Source organism: Notechis scutatus, chromosome 12 (assembly GCF_049901735.1).
Source record: "Notechis scutatus isolate UNSWTSFEM ecotype Mainland chromosome 12, rNotScu1.2, whole genome shotgun sequence".
Lineage (NCBI taxonomy): Eukaryota > Metazoa > Chordata > Lepidosauria > Squamata > Elapidae > Notechis > Notechis scutatus.
Genome location: NC_142020.1, coordinates 11,768,150 through 11,787,784, shown reverse-complemented (window position 1 = coordinate 11,787,784; position 19,635 = coordinate 11,768,150). Strand labels below are relative to the sequence as shown.

General features: G+C 43.1%; 1 protein-coding gene across 1 annotated transcript in view; it reads left to right on the top strand.

Annotated features, from left to right (window-relative positions):
• The window catches only part of XYLT1 (xylosyltransferase 1), a 135,318-nt gene that overhangs the window by 31,896 nt on the left and 83,787 nt on the right, over positions 1-19,635 (top strand). Inside the window, exon 2 of the mRNA XM_087942112.1 lies at positions 11,790-11,828. Coding sequence (XP_087798238.1) covers positions 11,790-11,828 — 39 coding nt within the window. The remainder of the gene's footprint in view (positions 1-11,789; positions 11,829-19,635) is intronic.

Here is a 19,635-nt window from a genome sequence, read left to right as displayed (position 1 = left end):
ATTTCAAAGAGCAGGCGGCACTGTGAAATCGAAAGTGCATTCCATTCATATTTTCTTCAAAGTCTGATTAGATGACTGAAGCTTCCGCTGTGAAAAAAAATCTAATTGGAGAGCATGATTGATGACTCTTGGCTATGTGTTTTGTTGGATGATACACTCAGAGGGGTGGGGGGGAGCAGGATCAAGGATGACAGTGAATTATATATCTCAGAGTTGGCTATACCCAGGTTAGTGCCTGATGTAGAATGTTACCTTCAAATAAATCATCGAAAACTTACCTTCTACTGTAGCCCTGGTGAATAAAACAGCTGAGACGCGGCCATCCACTCTGCCACGCCGACCAGCTAGGCTTCAAACAAAGGAAATATAGGACAGACTAGCACAGGGATGGGTGGGCGGGGCCAACTATCGCCGGAACTTCCAGTTTGCCCTAACTGGTCTGTACCGCCTGAATTCCACCCGTGCCCTGATCTAGGATCTTCAGTAGAGAAAGAAGGGCACCAAGGACATTGCAGGGATAAAGAGATGCAGAAGAGCAAAGAGCATCATTAGCTGTACAGGTCATCCTCAACTTATGACCATAAGTTTCTGTCTTTACAATTTATATTGTTTTATTTATTCCCTAGTATGATTTGATTGCTTATAGTAACCTATGACTATCACTAAGTGTTGTATCTTATGATTGATGAATGTATTTTATTTTTTCTTTATGTACACTAAGAGCATTTGCACCAAGACAAATTCCTTGTGTGAATTGGCCAATAAAAAGTATTCTATTCTATTCTATTCTATGCTATTCTATTCTATTCTATTCTATTCTATTCTATTCTATTCTATTCTATTCTATTCTATAACTGAGCCCAAAACGTCTGTTACAAAGCGAGGCGGTTTATAACTGAGTTTCCCACCATTTTTCACGACCTTTCTTCAGTATTCAGCCAGTTCTGAGCAGTTCCGGAGAACCGCTAGCGGAAATTTTGAGTAGTTTGGAGAACTGGCATATCCCACCGTCTAACTGGCCCCGCCCCCATCTCTTCTCTGCCTCCCGAGTCCCAGCTGATTGGCTGGGTCTTCTTTGGTTGCCCTGCACAGGAAAACGGAGCTGGAAAGCAGGTTAGTGGGGTGGGGAGGGAATGGGGATTTTGCAGTAACCTTCCCCTGCCATGCCCACCAAGCCACACCCACAGAACTGCTAGTAAAAAAAATTGATTCCCACCACTGGCAGAGAATGAGAAGGTTAATAGTACTGCAGACTTTGTAAACAGTTGGACAATGTTGAGGGAATTATTTGTTTAGCAGAGTGATGGCGTTCAGGGAAAAAACTGTCCTTGTGTCTAGTTGTTCTGGCTGTGCAGTGCTCTATAGCATCGTTTTGAGGGGGGGAGTTGAAACAGTTTATATCCGGGATGTGAGGGGTCTGTAAATATGAGGCGACATATTGGCACTGCCATGTATGCAGCCAGCTCTGGCATACATCGTTTACAGTCCTCTGTGACCCTGTTTCCCCCCTCCCTGCTGGGTTGTGTCATCAATCAAATTCTCCAATTGAGCACATTCACAGGCTGGGTGTCATCATTCACGTTCTCCAATTAAATATATTCAGTGGGAAAAAGCTCTGGTATTTTAGTTACAATCTTTTAAAGATAAAGAGTTGAAATGTACTTTCGCTTTCAATTGCTGCACTGCTCTTCCAAATTTCCTTCCTACACCCCCTCTTTTATGGCAACTAGTAAAACAGGCATAGGAATGTTTTATGAGTTGACAGTAGGCAGATCTCCCAAACTGAGGATTGCAGATCAAAAATTGGGGGGGTTTTGGACACACATTTAGCCCAAGTGGGAGGAGCTTCCATGGTAGGTGGGGCATCTTTGATCTCCCTGTTGTTGATTGGATGAGGCTTTCTTGTGGCGTGAATAACCGTTTCCTTGGCCCAGGAAAGCTCAGTTTGATTATATTTTCCATTTTAATGTTTATTCTAGCCCAGTTAATTGAGAGTCAGGCGGCATGCAACTTTTTAATAAATTATTATCGTTATTAATTCTTCCACCTATATTGGTTTTCCACCCACTGCATCGTCTTTCTCAAGTCATGCCATTTTCTTGCCTTGCCTTTTCTTTTTTCTTTTTTTTTGAAAACGTGGGTTGAAAAACCCATTTAAACCATCGAGAGAATATATCATGCTAATGGGCTTAAAAATAATTCTCCCCTGAGGAAGGAATTGGGCAGCATTGATTAAAATGCCTGGCGTTTGCTTGCGAGAATGATATTTTACATTCTCAGTTCAGCGGGAAGAAAAGCTGAATTGACATATCTATAAACAAGTTATTACTTTACTGGCAGGATAATTAGCTAAGAAAAGGCTAGGCGCACTCAGATATCTTGCTGCTGGAATTCAGAGCTTTTTAAAGACAGATTTTTGCATAGCAGAACTTCCTGGATGGTGGGGTATTTTTTTTTTTAAATGGAGAATAAAACAAAAAAAAAAGGCTTTAATTCAGCCAATACCCATAAGAAGCACTTCTGAATGCTTCAATTGATTGCTTGTATACTTATGTTTTATATTGACTGTTTCCTAGTATGATTTGATTGCTTATTGTACCCTATGACTATTATTAAGTGATGTGCCTGATGATTCTCGACTCTTGACGAATGTATCTTTTCTTTTATGTACACTGAGAGCATTTGCACCAAGATAAATTCCTTGTGTGTCCGATCACACTTGGCCAATAAAGAATTCTATTCTATTCTATTCTATTCTATTCAAGACCCTTGGCCCTTTTCTTGGCTAAGAGTCCTTCAACACTGAAAAAAAGCACTTTTTGTCACAATTGCTGAGTTATATACAATTTAGGAATGAGGTGCTTATAATTACAGATTGTGTGTGGACAATTACGATGAGATATGGTCACTGTTTACTGAGAAGTTTCGTATAAAGCTTTTTTTTTTTCCCCTTCATTTAATTTAAACAATTGGCAAATCAAATAAATAAATAAAAAATAAATAAATTGTGTCTGATTCTCAGAGGCTGCCTGGAAAAGTCCCTGCAGTTTTCTTGGCAAGGTTTTAGCCTGATGCCTTCACCATTAACACCAAATGGCCTGTACAATTTTTATAGAAAAGATCCATCCAACACTAGCTTCTTCTCGTGAATATGCTCCGAGTTCTGCAACTTGACAAAAACACAAAGTCGGTCTGTTTTAGTTCGACCAATCATGTCAAACTGGTGGGAAAGAACATGTACAGAAGTGTTCAAATCCACACGGAAAAGTCATACTGATTTTCCCAGTTCACAGGGAGGGGAGGGAGGATAGGAAGAAAGGAGAAAGGGAGGGAGGGAGGAGTGGGAGGAGAAAGGAGGAAGGAAGGAAGGAAGGAAGAAGGAAGGAAGGAAGGAAGGAAGGGAGGGAGGAAGGAAGGAAGGAGGGAGGGAGGTGAGGAAGGAAGGAAGGAAGAAAGAAGAAAGGATAGGAAGGAGAGAGGGAGGGAGGAGGAAGGAAGGAAGGAAGGAAGGAAGGAAAGGAGGGAGGGAGGAGAGGAAGGGAGGGAGGGAGGGAGGGAGGAAGAGGGAGGAGGAGAGGAAGGAAGGAAGGAAAGGAAGGAAGGAAGGAAGGAAGGAAGGAAGGAAGGAAGGAAGGAAGGAAGGAAGGAAGGAAGGAAGGAAGGAAGGAAGGAAGGAAGGAAGGAAGGAAGGGCACCAAACATCTCCTAGTTTGGTGCTTTGTTTCAAAGCAGCTTTTTCCATGAAGCTTCCCCCTTCAGGGCTCCACCCTGCCCAAATAATTTCCTGCACTGATACATTCATCCTGATAATTTCACAGTCTAGGAAAGCCTGGCTGATGGCTGTGTGTGTGTGTGTGTGTGTTGTTGTTTTTAATTAATAATTTTATTTAAACGATCACAACACCAAAATGAAAATAAAGACGATAGAAAAATGAGAAAGGGGGAAAGGAAGGGTTATGGGTACAGGGAGAAAGGAGGGGAAAAAAACCCATTGCTTTCTGTGTTTTTCAGCACAGAAAAATAAAATCACAGCCTCAACTTTGTACTTTGCCAACCTAAAAAACACTGGCCATTTCTATAACAAGAAGCTGCTGGCAGCTGGGCTGGGATGCAGGCTAGAACGGAACTGAGAGCAGAATCCAGTTGTGAAGGGAGGGGAGGGCTGAAGGTTGGAAAAAAACTAAAAATAAGACAGGACTTTTGTCATCTCCTGTGGGGAGTAAAAATAAAAGCTAGCTTGCTCGGTAAGTTCCGTTGTCTGTACAGGGAAATAAAACAGAGATGTTTGCCAGAAGGTAGCCATAAAAGAGGAAATCCTTTTGCCACAATGACTGTTGTTTGCTTTCTTAGGCCCGTCGTTTTCTTTGAACAATCCACAATGCTGGGTTTGCACAACACGCTAAGCCCAACTCAAACAATCTGCTCCTTGGCTTAGCCTAAGAATGGTGCAAATCTTACTCCAGGCTATTTCAGCCTGTTGGGACTTCTCTGTTTCTATGTTGCCTTTCATTGCTCTGTTTTTGTTTTTGTTTTTACCTGCGGAAGCTTTTGACATCAGCATTAGTCCTCATTTTGTGCCAGTGAGAAGATCCAGAACATGGAAAGCAGGTTGTGGTCACACCTGCAACCTGCTTGGAGTGCTGTTCATAGCCCTTTACAAAAGACCCAGCTCAGAAGCTGCTCACTCTTTCATCTTTGTTGTTGTTGTTGTTGTTAGTTGCAAAGTTGTGTCCAACCCATTGCAACCCCATGGACAACGTTCCTCCTGTCCTCTACCATCTTCCGGAGTCCATTGAAGCTCACGCCGACTGCTTCAGGGACTCCATCCAGCCACCTCATTCTCTGCCAGTGGTGGAATTCAAAATTTTCTACTACTGGTTCTGTGGACGTGGCTTGCTGGGCGTGGCATTGCTTGGTGGGTGTGGCTTGGTAGGCATGGCAGGGGAAGGATACTGTAAAATCCCCCTTCCCTCCCCACCCCACCAACCTGCTTTCCAGCTCCGTTCTCCTGTGTAGGGCAACCAAAGAAGATCCAGCCGATCAGTTGGGACTCGGGAGACGGAGAAGAGATGGGGGCATGGCCAGTCAGAGGCGGGATTTCCAGTTCTCCAAACTACTCAAAATTTCCACTACTGGTTCTCCTGAACTGGTCAGAACCAGCTGAATACCACCTCTTTTTCTCTGCCATCCCCTTCTTCTTCTATTGCTCTCCATCGTTCCCGGCATTCGGCTCTTCTCCAACGAGTCCTTCCTTCTCGTGAGGTGGCCAAAGTCTTTGAGTTTCATCTTCAGGATCTGGCCTTCTAAAGAGCAGTCAGGGTTGATCTTCTCTAGGACTGACCGGTTGAATCGCCTTGCAGTCCAAGGGACTCGCAGGAGTCTCCTCCAGCCCCAGAGTTCAAAGGCCTCCATTCTTTGGCGCTCAGCCTTCCTTATGGTCCAACTTTCACAGCCATACATTGCAGCTGGGAAAACCATAGCCTTGACTCTAGGCCCTTTTGTTGACAGGGTAATGTCTCTGCTTTTTAATATGCTGCTTTTTAGTATGCTCTCTCATCTATAGTCTCACAAAATGTTCTCCCCGTGTCCAGGTGGCATTTGATGGAGGGGTTTTTGAAGATGTGGAGACATCAGAGAAACCATGGGTTGTAACCATGAATCTAGAACTTGGAAAGCTGGTTAGAGCCACACCTACAACATGACTGGGGTGTGGAGTATCTTTGAAAAAAGTGGGAGAGGTAACCATGTTAGTTTACTCCAGAGGTGAGTGTGATGTGAACTTTGCAGGCTGTGGTGCAAGCTCCACCTCTTTTGTGACATTGTGATGCTTGCTCAAAAGGGGTGGAGCTTGTTCTCTTAATAGCATAGCCCGACTTTAATTTTTTAACACACCACACGTATTCACCACCCTCCCTGAAGACACCTCTGGTGTTTGCTTCCATTTTTAATTTTATGGATGACAGAGCCATATGTAAGCTGCTCCCAGTCAGCTGTGATTGGAATGCACTTAAGCCCAGGAAAATCAACAAGGCAAGAACTCAATATTCAGTCAAATCAACAAATAAATAATGAAACATTTAGGAAAATCAAGTCGGCATCAAAATATTCAGTAAAGTCAACAGATAAATAAGGAAACATTCAGGAAAATCAAGTCAGCAACAAAATATTCTGTAAAGTCAATAAATAAACAACAGAACATTTAGGAAATTCAAGTTAGCAACAAAATATTAAGTAAAATCAACAAATAACTCCGCCTTCAGGAAGGTAAACAGGCCAGTTTGAACAGCGATCAAGAAACAGCCTCAAGTTTTTCCAACTCCCCCCTTTTAAATTTTTTTAAATCTTTATTTTCATTGTATTTTATGCTATAATAAACTTTAATAAAACTTTTAAAAAGAAAAAGAAACATCCTTAAGTTGCTCCTCTTCCATTTTGCTGGATGTTCAGCCTGTAAGTGCAACAATCATGCTTTTTCACACGTGTGCCCAAATTCTAGGTTTTGCTTAGTGACTGTTAGGTTTTTGAGGGAGTCAGAGAAAAGCACAAACAGAAGTACTAGCTCCTTCCCTTCTTCGTTACCTCCCTCTCCTTCCTTCTTTCTTCCTTCTTTTCCTTCCCTTCCTTCCTCTCTTCCTTTCTTCCTTCTCCCTCCCTCCCTCCCCCTTCCTCCCTTCCTTCTGTCCCTCCCTCTCTCTTCTCTTTAATCTCTCCTTCCTTCCTTCCTTCCTTCCTTCCTTCCTTCCTTCCTTCCTTCCTTCCTTCCTTCCTTCCTTCCTTCCTTCCTTCCTTCCTTCCTTCCTTCTCTCTCTCTCTCTCTCTCTCTCTCTCTTTCTTTCTTTCTTTCTTTCTTTGTTTCTTTCTTTGTTTCTCCTGATCAGTGTCCAAGGTGAATAAGTTACACTGTCTAAACAACGGAGCCCTTCGACTTTTTTTTTTAAGATAACAATTGCTATTTGAAATTCCTTGTTATTTGAGATTCCAATTGCTAATTTGGTGTTTCCCAGATAGCGAGATGGGCTGATAGAATTGTTATAGGATTTTAAAGGAGGTTTTTTCTGTTAAATAATGTAACAAGCAGTCTCTGCTGATACATCTTTATAGGCCAAGTGGCGCAATAACCAAATTTACACAGAAGAGTTTTCACATCTAACATTGAAATCAGTGCAATCTCTTTACTTGGCAAGGACGGGTTTACAAGTTCTTGCATTTCCCAGAATTTTGTAACGGGGAAGATAAGTAAAAGTAAACTTTAAAACGTGCAAGTCAAAAAAATAAAAATCAGGGCCTGGGAAGAAATCGCTGAATTTTTAATCGTCTTGCTTGTATTCGAAAGCTTGAAAATTTATACATTGTTTTTGTTAACTTGATTAAGATGCTGTGTCAAGACCTTTGCAGAATTCTTTCAGGATTGCTTTTTTTAGTTTGTAAAAAAAAACAAAAAAAAAACAAAAACTTTAGCAAAACGTGGATTGATTTGGAATTGCAAAATAGGATCGGAACCCATTTTATAGCCAGGGAAATGAGAAACAATTTTTGGAAATCAGGATTGCAACCAATGTAGTGGAGATGCCTTTTAAACTCCCAAAGGCTCTCACTACTAAGCCTTGCTGCCAACTCCTGAAAGGCCCTCATTGTATCAGTCAGACCTTTGTTCTCTGCCACTGTACACTGTATTCCAAAACCTCCTTTTTCCCTCCTCTCCCTCTTTTCATTTCAACCTTGTTACTCCTGGCAGGGTTTTTTTTAAAAAAACCTCTTTTTATTTCCGAGGCAGGCTGAACGGTAATCCAAGATGCTGAGACTGGGCTGAATCGGTGCCCTGTTTGGAGCAAACCTGAAAGGCCAATTTCTCAGCCTAAGAACATGGAGTGTGTTGGACAGGAAGTTGTATGGCGCTGGCTGGCGAGGCCAACGTTTTGTGAGTTTTTCCCTGTGCCACAAGATGACAGGAGGATGTCTGAGAAAGTAGGAAAAAGGAGCTATTCTCGGTGTTTGTGGGGGGCTTCGTTGAGGGTGGGCAGAGAGAGAGAGAGAGACCTGATTTGCTTTTTAAAGAAGTGGTGGAATTATATTCTTAGCTTTTTGTCAACTGGCAAATGGGAGGCTTTAATACGAGCTTGGAGCTGCGGTGGGCATGCCAGTGATTTTAAATAGAGCGAGTTTTGTATGGAAGAGTTGGTCATCTGCCTTGCATTGAGGGGAAGGGCTCTGGAGGTGGAGAAGAAGAGGAAGGGGGAGGAAGAAGAAGGAAGGAAGGGAGGAGGAGGAGGAGGAGGAGGAAAGAGAGAGAGAGAGAAGGGAAAAAGAGATGATTTTTGAGACTGTGTAGGGAAATGTCCTTCATATGAACTTATTCCTCTTTCTACTCCTTCACCTGCCCCTCCTCTTTCTCCTTTGCTTCCTCCTCCTTCTGCTTCTTCTTCCATCCTCCTTCTCCTTCTTCCATCCAAGCCCCCACCCCACCCCTGGTTACCTATGCATGGATGAACAGCCTTTACGGACTCCTCATAGTATCATTGAAACATAAATCAAACAGACTTAAGTTCACACACAAATGCTAATAAGGCAGAATTTAAACCCAAGTTGAACTAGGGAGCTAAAGCAAGTTCCATGCTTTGTGAGTCTTAGGAACACAGCCACCGCTTACAATGTCTGCCAAGGGTTTGCGTGTCCAATTTGGGGATTCAACTGGAAAGATCCTACCATCTGTTGGAACAAATATCCTTCTGGGTTCAGTTCCAAGTGGGGAAAAAGACACTGGAAACGGGGAGGCTGTTAGGAAAGATGGTTTAATGGTGGACAGGACCAAATGGCCTGGAGCTCCAGGGTGAAAAGGAAGGATGATCACATGCTCCAAAGGGATAAAGAGAAGATCAAGAAGGGCAGAGATGCTGAGAGTGCCTGGGTTTTATAACCTTTGGTGGGATTTGAATTGGAGCTTTTACTCTGATTGGTTGTCAGACTCCCATGGGGCCATGCAGGGGCAACTCTGTAGGCTGTCCTGAGTTCCAGGCTTGGTTGAGCCTTGCTGGATGATGATGATGCACTGAAAGGGCTTTTGAGCAGTTGCTACATCTTTACCTGGAGATCTTCGTTATGTAAAATAGACTGGCCCAGGCCTTAATGGCCCACCCATTAACAAAGGTGGGGGTGGGCTTCTGAGGAGTTTCTGCTTCTCTTTTTAGTGGAAATATTCTGCCTTTTTAATATTTCCTAGGATATTTCATTTTTCTCGGAGAGGGGTGGGTTTTAACTTCCAACACTTCTTTCTCCCACATGGAAAGATCCTACCTTCCCAGTGATTCACAACCTTCCTTGGTGTCTAAAGGAGATTAGAAAGTCCTCTTGGGGAAAAAAAAACTGTCTTGTTTCCACAATTCTTAGCTAAAATGTGGTTTGTTTGTGGTTTAGCATGTTCGGTAAATCCAGTTGTTGAAAAGTTGGGTGGGCAAACAGCAAGGAATCTTCCTTCTGTCAAAAGTGACCTATTTTTGGAAGATAAAAGTCATAAGATGGGTTTGAGTCACTTAGCAAGCACCTCACTTAACAACAAAGTTTCCAGTCACCATTGCCGAGCGTTAAGTCGAGAACCAGTTGTGTTTTGAATTGTTGGTTTTTACATCCTTTCTCTTTTCACCAGGTCGGGAAGCTTCTGCAGGGAGCATTGCAACAGATTGTACAAATCATGTTCTTGGCTGCAAGTGCACAGCCTCAAATTAACAATGAATAGTTGCTAACGAAGTTTATCTTACTAATGTAGCGGCGATACCTGGTCTAGCAAATGATTAAATTATTTCTCTTCTGGCAGGGTGAGTTTGCTGCCAGGAAGCCATGTGCGATATTCAGTGTCAGCTCTTTTCAGTGGCCTTTTAAGATTTTAAAACAGAATTAAAATAAATGCATTTCCTCCCCCCACCCCCAAAAAAATCAAGCATAAAAGAAGGGGGGAAATGATCCAGGCTGCATAAGAGAGAGAAGGGGGGTAGAGAGAGAGAGGGAGAGAGGGAGGGAGGGAGGGAGGGAGAGAGAGAGAGAGAATAGGGAGCTAGACAAGCAAGAAGGCAGGCAGGCATACAGGCAAGCATGCAAGCAGGGAGGGATAAATAGATAGAGAATAGATATACGTATGGATGGACGGATCGATGGATGGATGGATGGATGGATAGATAGATAGATAGATAGATAGATAGATAGATAGATAGATAGATAGATAGATAGATAGATAGATAGATAGATAGATAGATAGATAGATAGATAGATAGATAGATAGATAGATAGATAGATAGACAGACAGGTGGAAGGGAGGCAGGCAGGCATAGATAGATAGATAGATAGAAAGATAGAATGACAGATCAATAGATTGATAGATAGATAGATAGATAGATAGATAGATAGATAGATAGATAGATAGATAGATAGATAGATAGATAGATAGATAGATAGATAGATAGATAGATAGATAGATAGATAGATAGATAGATAGATAGATAGATAGATAGTGATGGGTAGATAGATATAGTTGATAGATGGAGATGGATAGATAGATAGATAGATAGATAGATAGATAGATAGATAGATAGATAGATAGATAGATAGATAGATAGATAGATAGATGATAGGAGATAGATAAGATAGAGGTAGATAGATGATAGATAGATAGATAGATAGATAGATAGATAGATAGATAGATAGATAGATAGATAGATAGATAGATAGATAGATAGATAGATAGATAGATAGATGATAGATAGAGAGAGAGAGAGAGAGAGAACGTAGAACGTAGAATAATAGAGTTGGAAGGGGACCTTGGAGGTCTTATAGTCCAACCCCTGGCTTGAGAGGAGACCCAATACCGTTCCAGATAAACAATTGGCCAGTCTGTTCTGAGTAACCACAACTTCTTAAGGCTAGACGTTCCACTGATTCATTCTTCTCACTGTCAGAAATTTCTCCTTCGTTCCAGGTTGGATTCGGTTGTTTTTTTTTGTTCTGCGATAAGCGTCCAATTGGGTTCAAGAATCCTTTGACTTGGCCTGGCAGAGGAAAATGTCCCCTTTCTCCGCAAACTGTTTTGAAACAATTATTACCCCCTCTGAAAACTGGCGGTTTGAATGATTGCAGCCTGTGTTCCATGTTGGGGGGTTGGCCTTTAAAAGTAGCTCCCAAAGTTTCAGATACTGTAATTGAAAAGTGACCTGCTGGATGGTGAACTGGGAAGAGGAGCCGAGAAGAAGAAGAAGTACATTTGTTTTCAGGAACAATTTATTTTTTTTAAATGCTAGTTTTTAGCTATATTGCAGGAGCCGTGAGGCAGAACGGAAGAAGGGGGGAGGAAGGAAAGGGTGCTGTGGTTTTTGGATAAAACCTTTAACAGTCAAAGTGGGAACGCTGTCAAAACTCAGCCCGGGATTCAGTTGGGGCAGTGACAGTCCTGCAGAGTTTAAGGTCTCCTGGTTACAATGGAAACTCTGTTCTGTATTCAAGTCTTGCTCCTCCCTGGCCCCAGTTAAATGGTTGGTTTGATTTATGGGTGCTGCACAAATTCATTTAGCATTTTATAGGGCCTACCAATATTTTATTTTATTTTTTGACATCTCTGCTAAGGAGGGCAAAACACCATTCAGATTGAATGGTGACGAACACCAACATATCACCATATGGTGATATGACATCACCATATCACCAATGGTGATAACAGCTGACGAAACGTGGTTCATTAAACTAGTTCAGTTTCTGCTGACCACTCAAGCTTCTTGAAACTAATCAACTTTTTGGTGTTCTTTTTACAGGATCAACCTCTGAATCCTGATAAAGGCTTTGAAGCTCAGGTGAGTGTTGGATTTTTCATTTCATACAAAAGGGTGAAAATATAGTTCAAATGGCAGGATGTTTAGGTGAAGACTTCAGGATGTCAGAAGTGAAGATTTCCATCCCCAACATGGATGGAAGTCAGATTTTCTGGGACTTCAACTCCCAGAATTCCCCAGCCGGCTCCCAGCCAGGAGTTGAAGTCCACAAGTCTTCAGAGTGAACAAAGTTGGACACTCTTGCAATAAAGCAAGACACCAACAATGGGATTTTATGTATGCATTTTTATAGCCTGCAGCTTGGAGGCTTAATCAAAGCCAGCTTGGCGCAGAAAGAGGATGTATGTCCATTTTTATGGACCTCCTTTCCCTTTTTATGGTTGGGCTGAAGTCATTTTATAGGCAAATGCAACAGGAATAGCAAAATTCAATGGCCAATCTCTCTCTCCCCTCCCTCTCTCCCCCCTCCCTCCCCCCTCTCTCTCCCTCTCCCCCCTCTCTATCTCTCTTTTCCCTCCTTCCTCCCTCCCTATCTCTCCCTCCCTCCCGCTCTCTCTCCATCTCTTCCTCTCTCTTATCTCTCTCTATCCCCTCCTCCTCCCTCCCTCCCTCCCTCTCTCTCGCGCTCTCCCTCTCTTCCCCAATATATCCCTCTCCAGGGGTGGGATTCAAAAATTTTAACAACCAGTTCTGTGGGTGTGGCTTAGTTAGTGGGCATGGCTTGGTGGTTCATGTTATTGGCTGGGTGTGACCAACTCAATATCACTCACATCGAGGCACGCATCTCCTCGCCTGGCCTCTCATGACTGTGGGGATGCTGCAACAGTCGTAAGTATGAAAAGTGGTCATAGGTCACTTTTTTCAGTGCCATTGTAACTTTGAACGGTCACTCCACACAAGCAAAGTACCAGCAAAGGAGGAAAAAAACCTCCAGAGAAGTTCCAGAGACAGGAAGTCTAGTCCTGCCAAGAACATAATAAGGGTTTACGGAGAGGCAGTTTCTGTAAGCAACACCAGAACGTTTCCTTCCTGCCTTCCTTACAGGATTAGGCCAGTAATTTCTTCTAACACCCGGTTATCCAAACTGCTTAGAATGTTAACAACTGGTTTTAGCGAATAGGTGTGAACTGGTAGAATCCCATTCCTGTCCCTCTCCCCCCTCTATCTCTCCCTCCCTATCTCTCTCTCTCCCTCCCTCTCTCTCTCTCCCTCCCTCTCCCTCTCTCCCACCCTCTCTTTCTCTCTCTCCCTCTCTCTATCTCTCCCTCTCTCCTGCTATAATACTCAGCTGCTACTAGCTCCATATGTAGAACAAAGCATAAAGGCATCTGTAATTAAGTAATAATCAACAACTTTCAAGAGGCTGAGTCATGAAGACCCATTAAAATGGTTCATTGAAAGGTAATTCATAACAGCAAGGTTTTAGCTTGTAATTAGTCTAAGAATGGGGGCGTTCTTTGATGCTGGAAGCCAAATTCTCCAAGGATGTTCGCTTCCGATAAACAAACCCAGCGCTTTTGCTGCAAATTTCTCAGTTTTCCCCTCTCATTCCTGTGGAATTCTTTCATTTCAAATTACGGGCAGTCCTCGTTTAGTGACTGCCTCCTTTGGCCACTGTTCAGAGTTACGGCGGTGATGGAAAAGCCATTTGGCGAACAATCCTTGGGTTTACAACCTTCGCAGGTCAGGAAAAGCCAAAGAGAAACTGGAGCCCTATTGTAAACACAGCCGGAGTTTCACTTAGTGACTCCTTTGCTTAATGACTGAATAATGACTGTCCCAATTGTGGTTGCTCAGTGAGGATGAGCTCAGAAGAGATGTGATATTAGAAACCAAAGTGTTCCAACTTTGGCTTGCTAGAAAGAAATCATTTTGTGGCTTCCTGGTTTAAATGTCAGGATACCTCACCAAAGAAGTATCTGCAGTTTATTTATTTTTCCCATGAATTCCGCTTGTCTCCGGAAAGTTGGAGATCTGGAAATGCCAGCTAGGAGAATCAAAAGACTGGAGGGATATGGGAACGAAGAACGGTGTCAAAATCTTGCTTTGCAATTTCATTGAAGTCGTCTTTCCCTGGGTTTTTTTAATCTATATATATAAAAGCGAAATACTACTCATGCATCATCACAAAATCTCCAGAACTGTAAAGCCTACAAACTTGAAATTTGGCACCTATGTTCCTCTTGGCTTCTAGGTGCTCACTAAGAAAGGATTTTTCAAAATGACCACCAGAGCATTAGTATTTCCTATATTATTATTATTATATATTAAGATATTATTATTATTATTATTATTATTATTAACATGCTCGAAGGAGTTCTACTCCCCCTCCCCACCTGAAAAGAAATCTCTTCCAAATGCAAAACACAAGCAGAGGAGTTTCGGTTTCACAGCAGCTTTAGTACAGAACAGTTGAGCTAAGCCACGTCCAGGCTCCTTGCTGTCTCTTCCTTGCTCACACAGCAAATACTGCTTCAGTTTCCAAACAGCTCTCAACTCTCTCACACACTGACAAGATGCTATCCAGATAAATACCCATGGATGCTGGTAGGCAGAGGCAGAATTTTCCCCCTTATTTTCCTCTCCCCAAATTAAGCCTGATCACATAGTTTCATAGCGAAGGACGGGTATCCAACTGGTTCTTAATGTTCCGAGCATTTGGGGGAATTTCTTTCAAATTTTCTTAACAGGTAATCCTTGACTTATGACCACAATTGAGGCCAACATTTCTGTCGCTAAGTGAGACATTGGTTAAGAGAATTTTGCCCTGTTTTACGACCTGAATCTGGTTTCCCCATTGGCTTTGCTTGTCAGAAGGTTGCAAAAGATTTATATTCCAACCGTCATAAATATGAGCCAGTTGTCAAATACCTGAATCTTGATGGTGTGACTCCGGGGATGCTGTGACGGTCGTAAGTGTGAAAAATGGACATGCTTTAGTTTAGAACATTAGAAAGGAGAAGGATTAAAGGAAGCTTCTGATTCCAGTTAAAAAGAACTTAATCTGGTTATATGCAATGAATCTGAAATTTTTTAAACACCACATTAAATGCAGGGAACATAATTAAAGGCATAAATACTTGGGCTGTTCCAGTTATTCAGTATACTGCAGGTATAATTGATTTGGGCACAAGCTGAATTAGACATTCTTGATTGGAAAACAGGAAAATTAATGACAGAGAATCTTATTTCCTTTCCAAGAAGCCACGGTGGCTGGCTCTACTTTGTTAGAAATAAAGGTGGGAGGGGATTACTCTTAAGTAAAGCAAGGAACAGAAGAGAAACACAATTTTGCAACCCGGCGCGGGATTGCTATTGACAGATGTTTGCGCAGAAAGAAAAAAAAAACAGCTCCTGAAGATGACAAAACTCAAAAGAACAATTGCAAAAGAGAAGCAGCCCGAAAGCCAAATTAACGCCTTCAAATCCAACTCGTTTAAGTGGCCCATACGCTGTAACGTCGAAGGGAAATCGGATCAAAGTCAGACCTGGCCCATGGCTGTAAATTGGAATTCTTGAAAAGGGGAGAAACAAGCATCTCAGCGCAACAACGTGACTCGGCCAACTAGCATCATCGAAGCCAAAATGGAAGGTGTTTCCAATGGTAACAGAATGGCAGTTTGGTAAAGTGATCAGAGGAGAAACTGGAGACCCATCTCATTGGTGGCTGTAGCAAAATGGCCCCACTTCAACTCCCAGAATTCCCCAGTCAGCACAGCCATGGGAGAGAAATGTCTGAAGTGGTGTAGGGTTTCTTGCCTAGGCAGCGGGTTGGACTAGAAGACCTCCAAGGTCCCTTCCAACTCTGTTATTCTATTCTATCCTTTCCTTTCCTTCCCTTCCCTTTTTCTTTATTCTTCCTCTCCTCTCCTTTCCCCTTTTGTTTCCTCCCTCCCTCCCTTTCCCTTCTCTTCCCTTCCCTCCTCTCTCCTTTCCCCTTTCCTTTCTTTTCCCTTCCTTTTTTCTTTGTTCTTCCTCTCCTTTTCCCCTTGTTTCCTTCCTCCTTCCCTTCCTCATCCCTTCCCTTCCTCATCTCCCTCCCTCCCTTTCCCTTCTCTTCCCTTCCCTTCTCTCTACTTTCCCCTTTCCTTCCCTTCCTTTTTTCTTTATTCTTCCTCTCTTTTCCCCTTCATTTTCTTCCTCCTTCCCTTCTTCATCCCTTCCCTTCCTCATTTACCTCGCTCCCTTCCTTTCTCTTCCCTTCCCTCCTCTCTCCTTTCCCCTTTCCTTTCTTTTCCCTTCCCTTCCCTTCCTCATCCCTTTCCCTCCCTTCTTTCTTTCTTTCCTCCCTTCCATTCCCTTCCCCTTTCCACCCTCCCATCCATTCATCTGATCTCTTGCTTGCATCACAATTCCTTATTGCAAAAAAACGAGTGCACGCCTCCAACCTCCAAGGTGCTTTTTCAAAAGGCAACTGGGCTGGGTTGTTGTTGTTTTTTAAATTTTCCTTCTTAAGAAAACAGGAAAAAGTGTCGCTTCTCATCCAAGAAGCCTCGTCAGTTCTGATGGGGTTGGTGAGAATAAGATGGAAGAATTCCTTCCACCCACCATCAGAACGGATGAAGTTGAGAATCTCCACAGACACATCTCTAGCCTTACAACAGCGTGGTCTGTCTCAAACCTCAGACATTTGTAGGAGCTAATATCCTCCATCCCAGCAATAAGCAGCAAGCAATCGGTTAAATTTCATCCAGATCAGTCTTACAAGCAATCTTTCAACGGGGAATTTTCCACACGAGGTTGAAAAAAAAAAAAAAAACCTGGAAGGTGTGATTTGACAGCTGGAAGGAATAGAAGTTGTCACTTTAAAAAAAAAATTGGCATCAAAAGTAATGACCAGAATAGACTTTACTTCCCCCCCCCCTTTTCTGAATGCATTTATCCCAAAGGGGGAGCGTTCTTCAGAGTTTTGACCTTTTGAAAAATTGTCAGGATGAGATTAAAGCTACAGACGTTAATTTCTTTGGACTTGCAAGGCAAAAGGCAAAAATTGTCCAATGGTTGAAATCTGATTTGGGCGGTGACCTCGTGGGGGAGGGGGGCACTTGGAGAAGCTACACCCAGCCAAGATGGGTGACTCAGAATTGGTCTCTCAAGGCCAAAGCAAACAGCCTACAAGAGCAACCAAATTTGGGGTTTTCCAGACTGGAAAGGGGGAATGGTCTAGACTTGAGCTGTGCCAAAAATATCTGCATTTCCATTTTGCCCATTCTCTTTTCAGTTGGTTGAATGAGAAGTGCAACTTGAAATGTCTTCAAAAGATACATCTTGACAGACTAGAACACTGGGCCGTATCTAACAAAATGAAATTCAATGTAGAGAAAAGTAAAGTCCTACACTTAGGCAAGAAAAACCAAAAACATCCATATAGACTGGGTGGAACCAGGCTCCATGGCAGTAACTGTGAGAGGGATCTTGGAGTCTTAGTGGACAACCAGCTAAATAGGAGCCAGCAGTGTGCAGCAGCAGCCAAAAAAGCTAATGCAATCCTAAATTGCATTAACAGAGGGATACAATCGAGATCAAGGGAGGTACTAATACCACTCTATAAAGCCTTAGTAAGGCCACACCTAGAGTACTGCATCCAGTTTTGGTCACCACACTATAAAAAGATGTTGAGACTCTAGAGAAACTACAGAGAAGAGCAACCAGGATGATGAGGGGACTGGAGGCTAAAACATATGAAGAATGGTTGTAGGAATTGGGCATGGCTAGTCTAGGGAAGAGAATGACCGGGAGAGACAGGATGGCAGTCTTCCAATATTTGAGGAGCTGCCACAGAGAGAAAGGGGTCAAGCTATTTTCTAAAGTGCCTGTAGGCCAGGAATAATGGATGGAAACTGAACAAGGAGAGATTCAACCTGGAAATAAGGAGAAACTTTCTGACAGTGAAAACAATCAACTCATGGAACAGAAGTTGCCTTCAGAAGTTGTGGGAGGATCATCATTTGAGACTTTCAAGAAGAGATTGGACTGCCATTTGTCAGAAATGGTGTAGGGTCTCCTGCTCGGGCAGGGGGTTGGACTAGATAGCCTACAAGGTCCCTTCCAACTCTGATTATCAGTCATCTGTTAGAGTAGCCAATGGAGTTGGTTTGATTTTTCATGGGCGGCGCTTAGATGAGGGCTTGAGCTATGTTTTTTACAAAGATGGCCCAGCAACCGGGTGGGTTCCAGCGGGCTGTGGGGGGGGGGGGGGGGGGGGTTGGGGACGCCCAGTAGAGTAGAGTTGGTTTGTATTTTCCTGGGTGGAGAATGAGACGTTTGAGCTTGTTTTGTGATGAAGTGGGCTAAGTCTATACGTGTGTACGTGTGTGTAAGAACACTCGATCTTTCACTCTGTGGTCCCCCTCCTTCAAAGCAGAGCGGCTTCCTTCATGGGTGGACTTCAACTCCCAGAATCCTCCAGGCAGCTGTTGAGCTTTTGAGCTTTCCTGGGGCTGATCTTTACTCATCTGGAAGTCATCCAACTTGGACGGTAGCAGGTCTTACTTGCTGTCCTCAAAAGGCAACTGGACTTTTCTTGGAGTTCAAGAAAGCCCAGTTGCCTTTTGGAAAGAGCACTTTTAGGACAACCATGACCTGAATGTTTGAGAATCTCCACAGACGTATTAACTTGATGGTGAGTGTTAAGCCTGAATTCCCCAACAAGTGTTAAGGAAAACAAACTAAACAGAATGTGTAGCGTAGTCAGATAGGCAGACAGGTAAATGTGTGAGATAAGTTTGTATTTTAGTTAACACGCAGTAAAAAAAACAGATACGCTTGTGCTATCAAAAATATAGTTTATTCCATTAGGAATTATAGCATAGTCAAAATAAACGGTCCATTAGTCATGTATCATTTCAGTCAGTCCAGTCGGGGATACTCAATTTGAAAAGTCCGTGTTGAATAGCCAATGTCAGTTCACTTACAATAAATCAGTCCGTATTATCTCTTCTCTCCATTGAGAAATCAACACTCCTTTCTCTCCTCCGTTCCAGTAAGGAAAAACGCAGTCATCAATCCATCCAGTAATTAGGGATCATTAAGCCAGAGAGAGAGAGCTGCAATTGACTTGCTTCTTTTATGGTGCTTTTACAACCACACCCTTAATTACATTCTTGTAGTTAAAGTTACACACACTTTAACCAACAAACCATGATAACTTATTTATTATTTTTTACCCAAACCAGTTAGGGTAAACAATGTTATCCCTAACAGTGAGAATTGAGAAGGAGGTTGGTCTTGGCTGCCATTAACAATATATCCATATTTATAGGGGAAGGAGTTCAGGGGTGAGCTCCAAAAATTTTAGCAACGGGTTCTTTGCCCAGTTGCTGGGTGAGCGTAGCCATGGTGGGCATGGCGTAGTTGGCCTCCTGCACCATGGCAAGGAGGGGAGGGGTGTTTTTACCCACCCACCCCGGCTCCAGAGGCTTTCTTTGAGCCTTTGGGAGGATGAAAACAGCCTCCTTGGGCTCTGGAAGCTGTCTGGAAACGGGCCCATTTCCGGCCTTCCCAAACTTCCGGGAGGCCCGTTTTTCACCCTCCCCGAGCCTCTGCGCACACCCTGTACTTTCCTGCATCCAAAACAGGGGACTCCAGGGAGGGGAGGGGTGGATGGGGCCAGCCAGGAGTGGATTTGGGGGTTCTCCTGAACCCCTGCGTGCCCCCAGCACCCCTGGAAGGGATGGCAGAACATGGGGATGGAATTAAAAGAGTAATAACCCTAGAATCCTGCTCTTTAATTACTAGCTGAATTAAGGCAGACAGATTTTAAACTCCGCAAAGGCATCCACACAAAGTCTCTTTATTGGTTCATCAGGCATCCTCAAATCCAACTCAC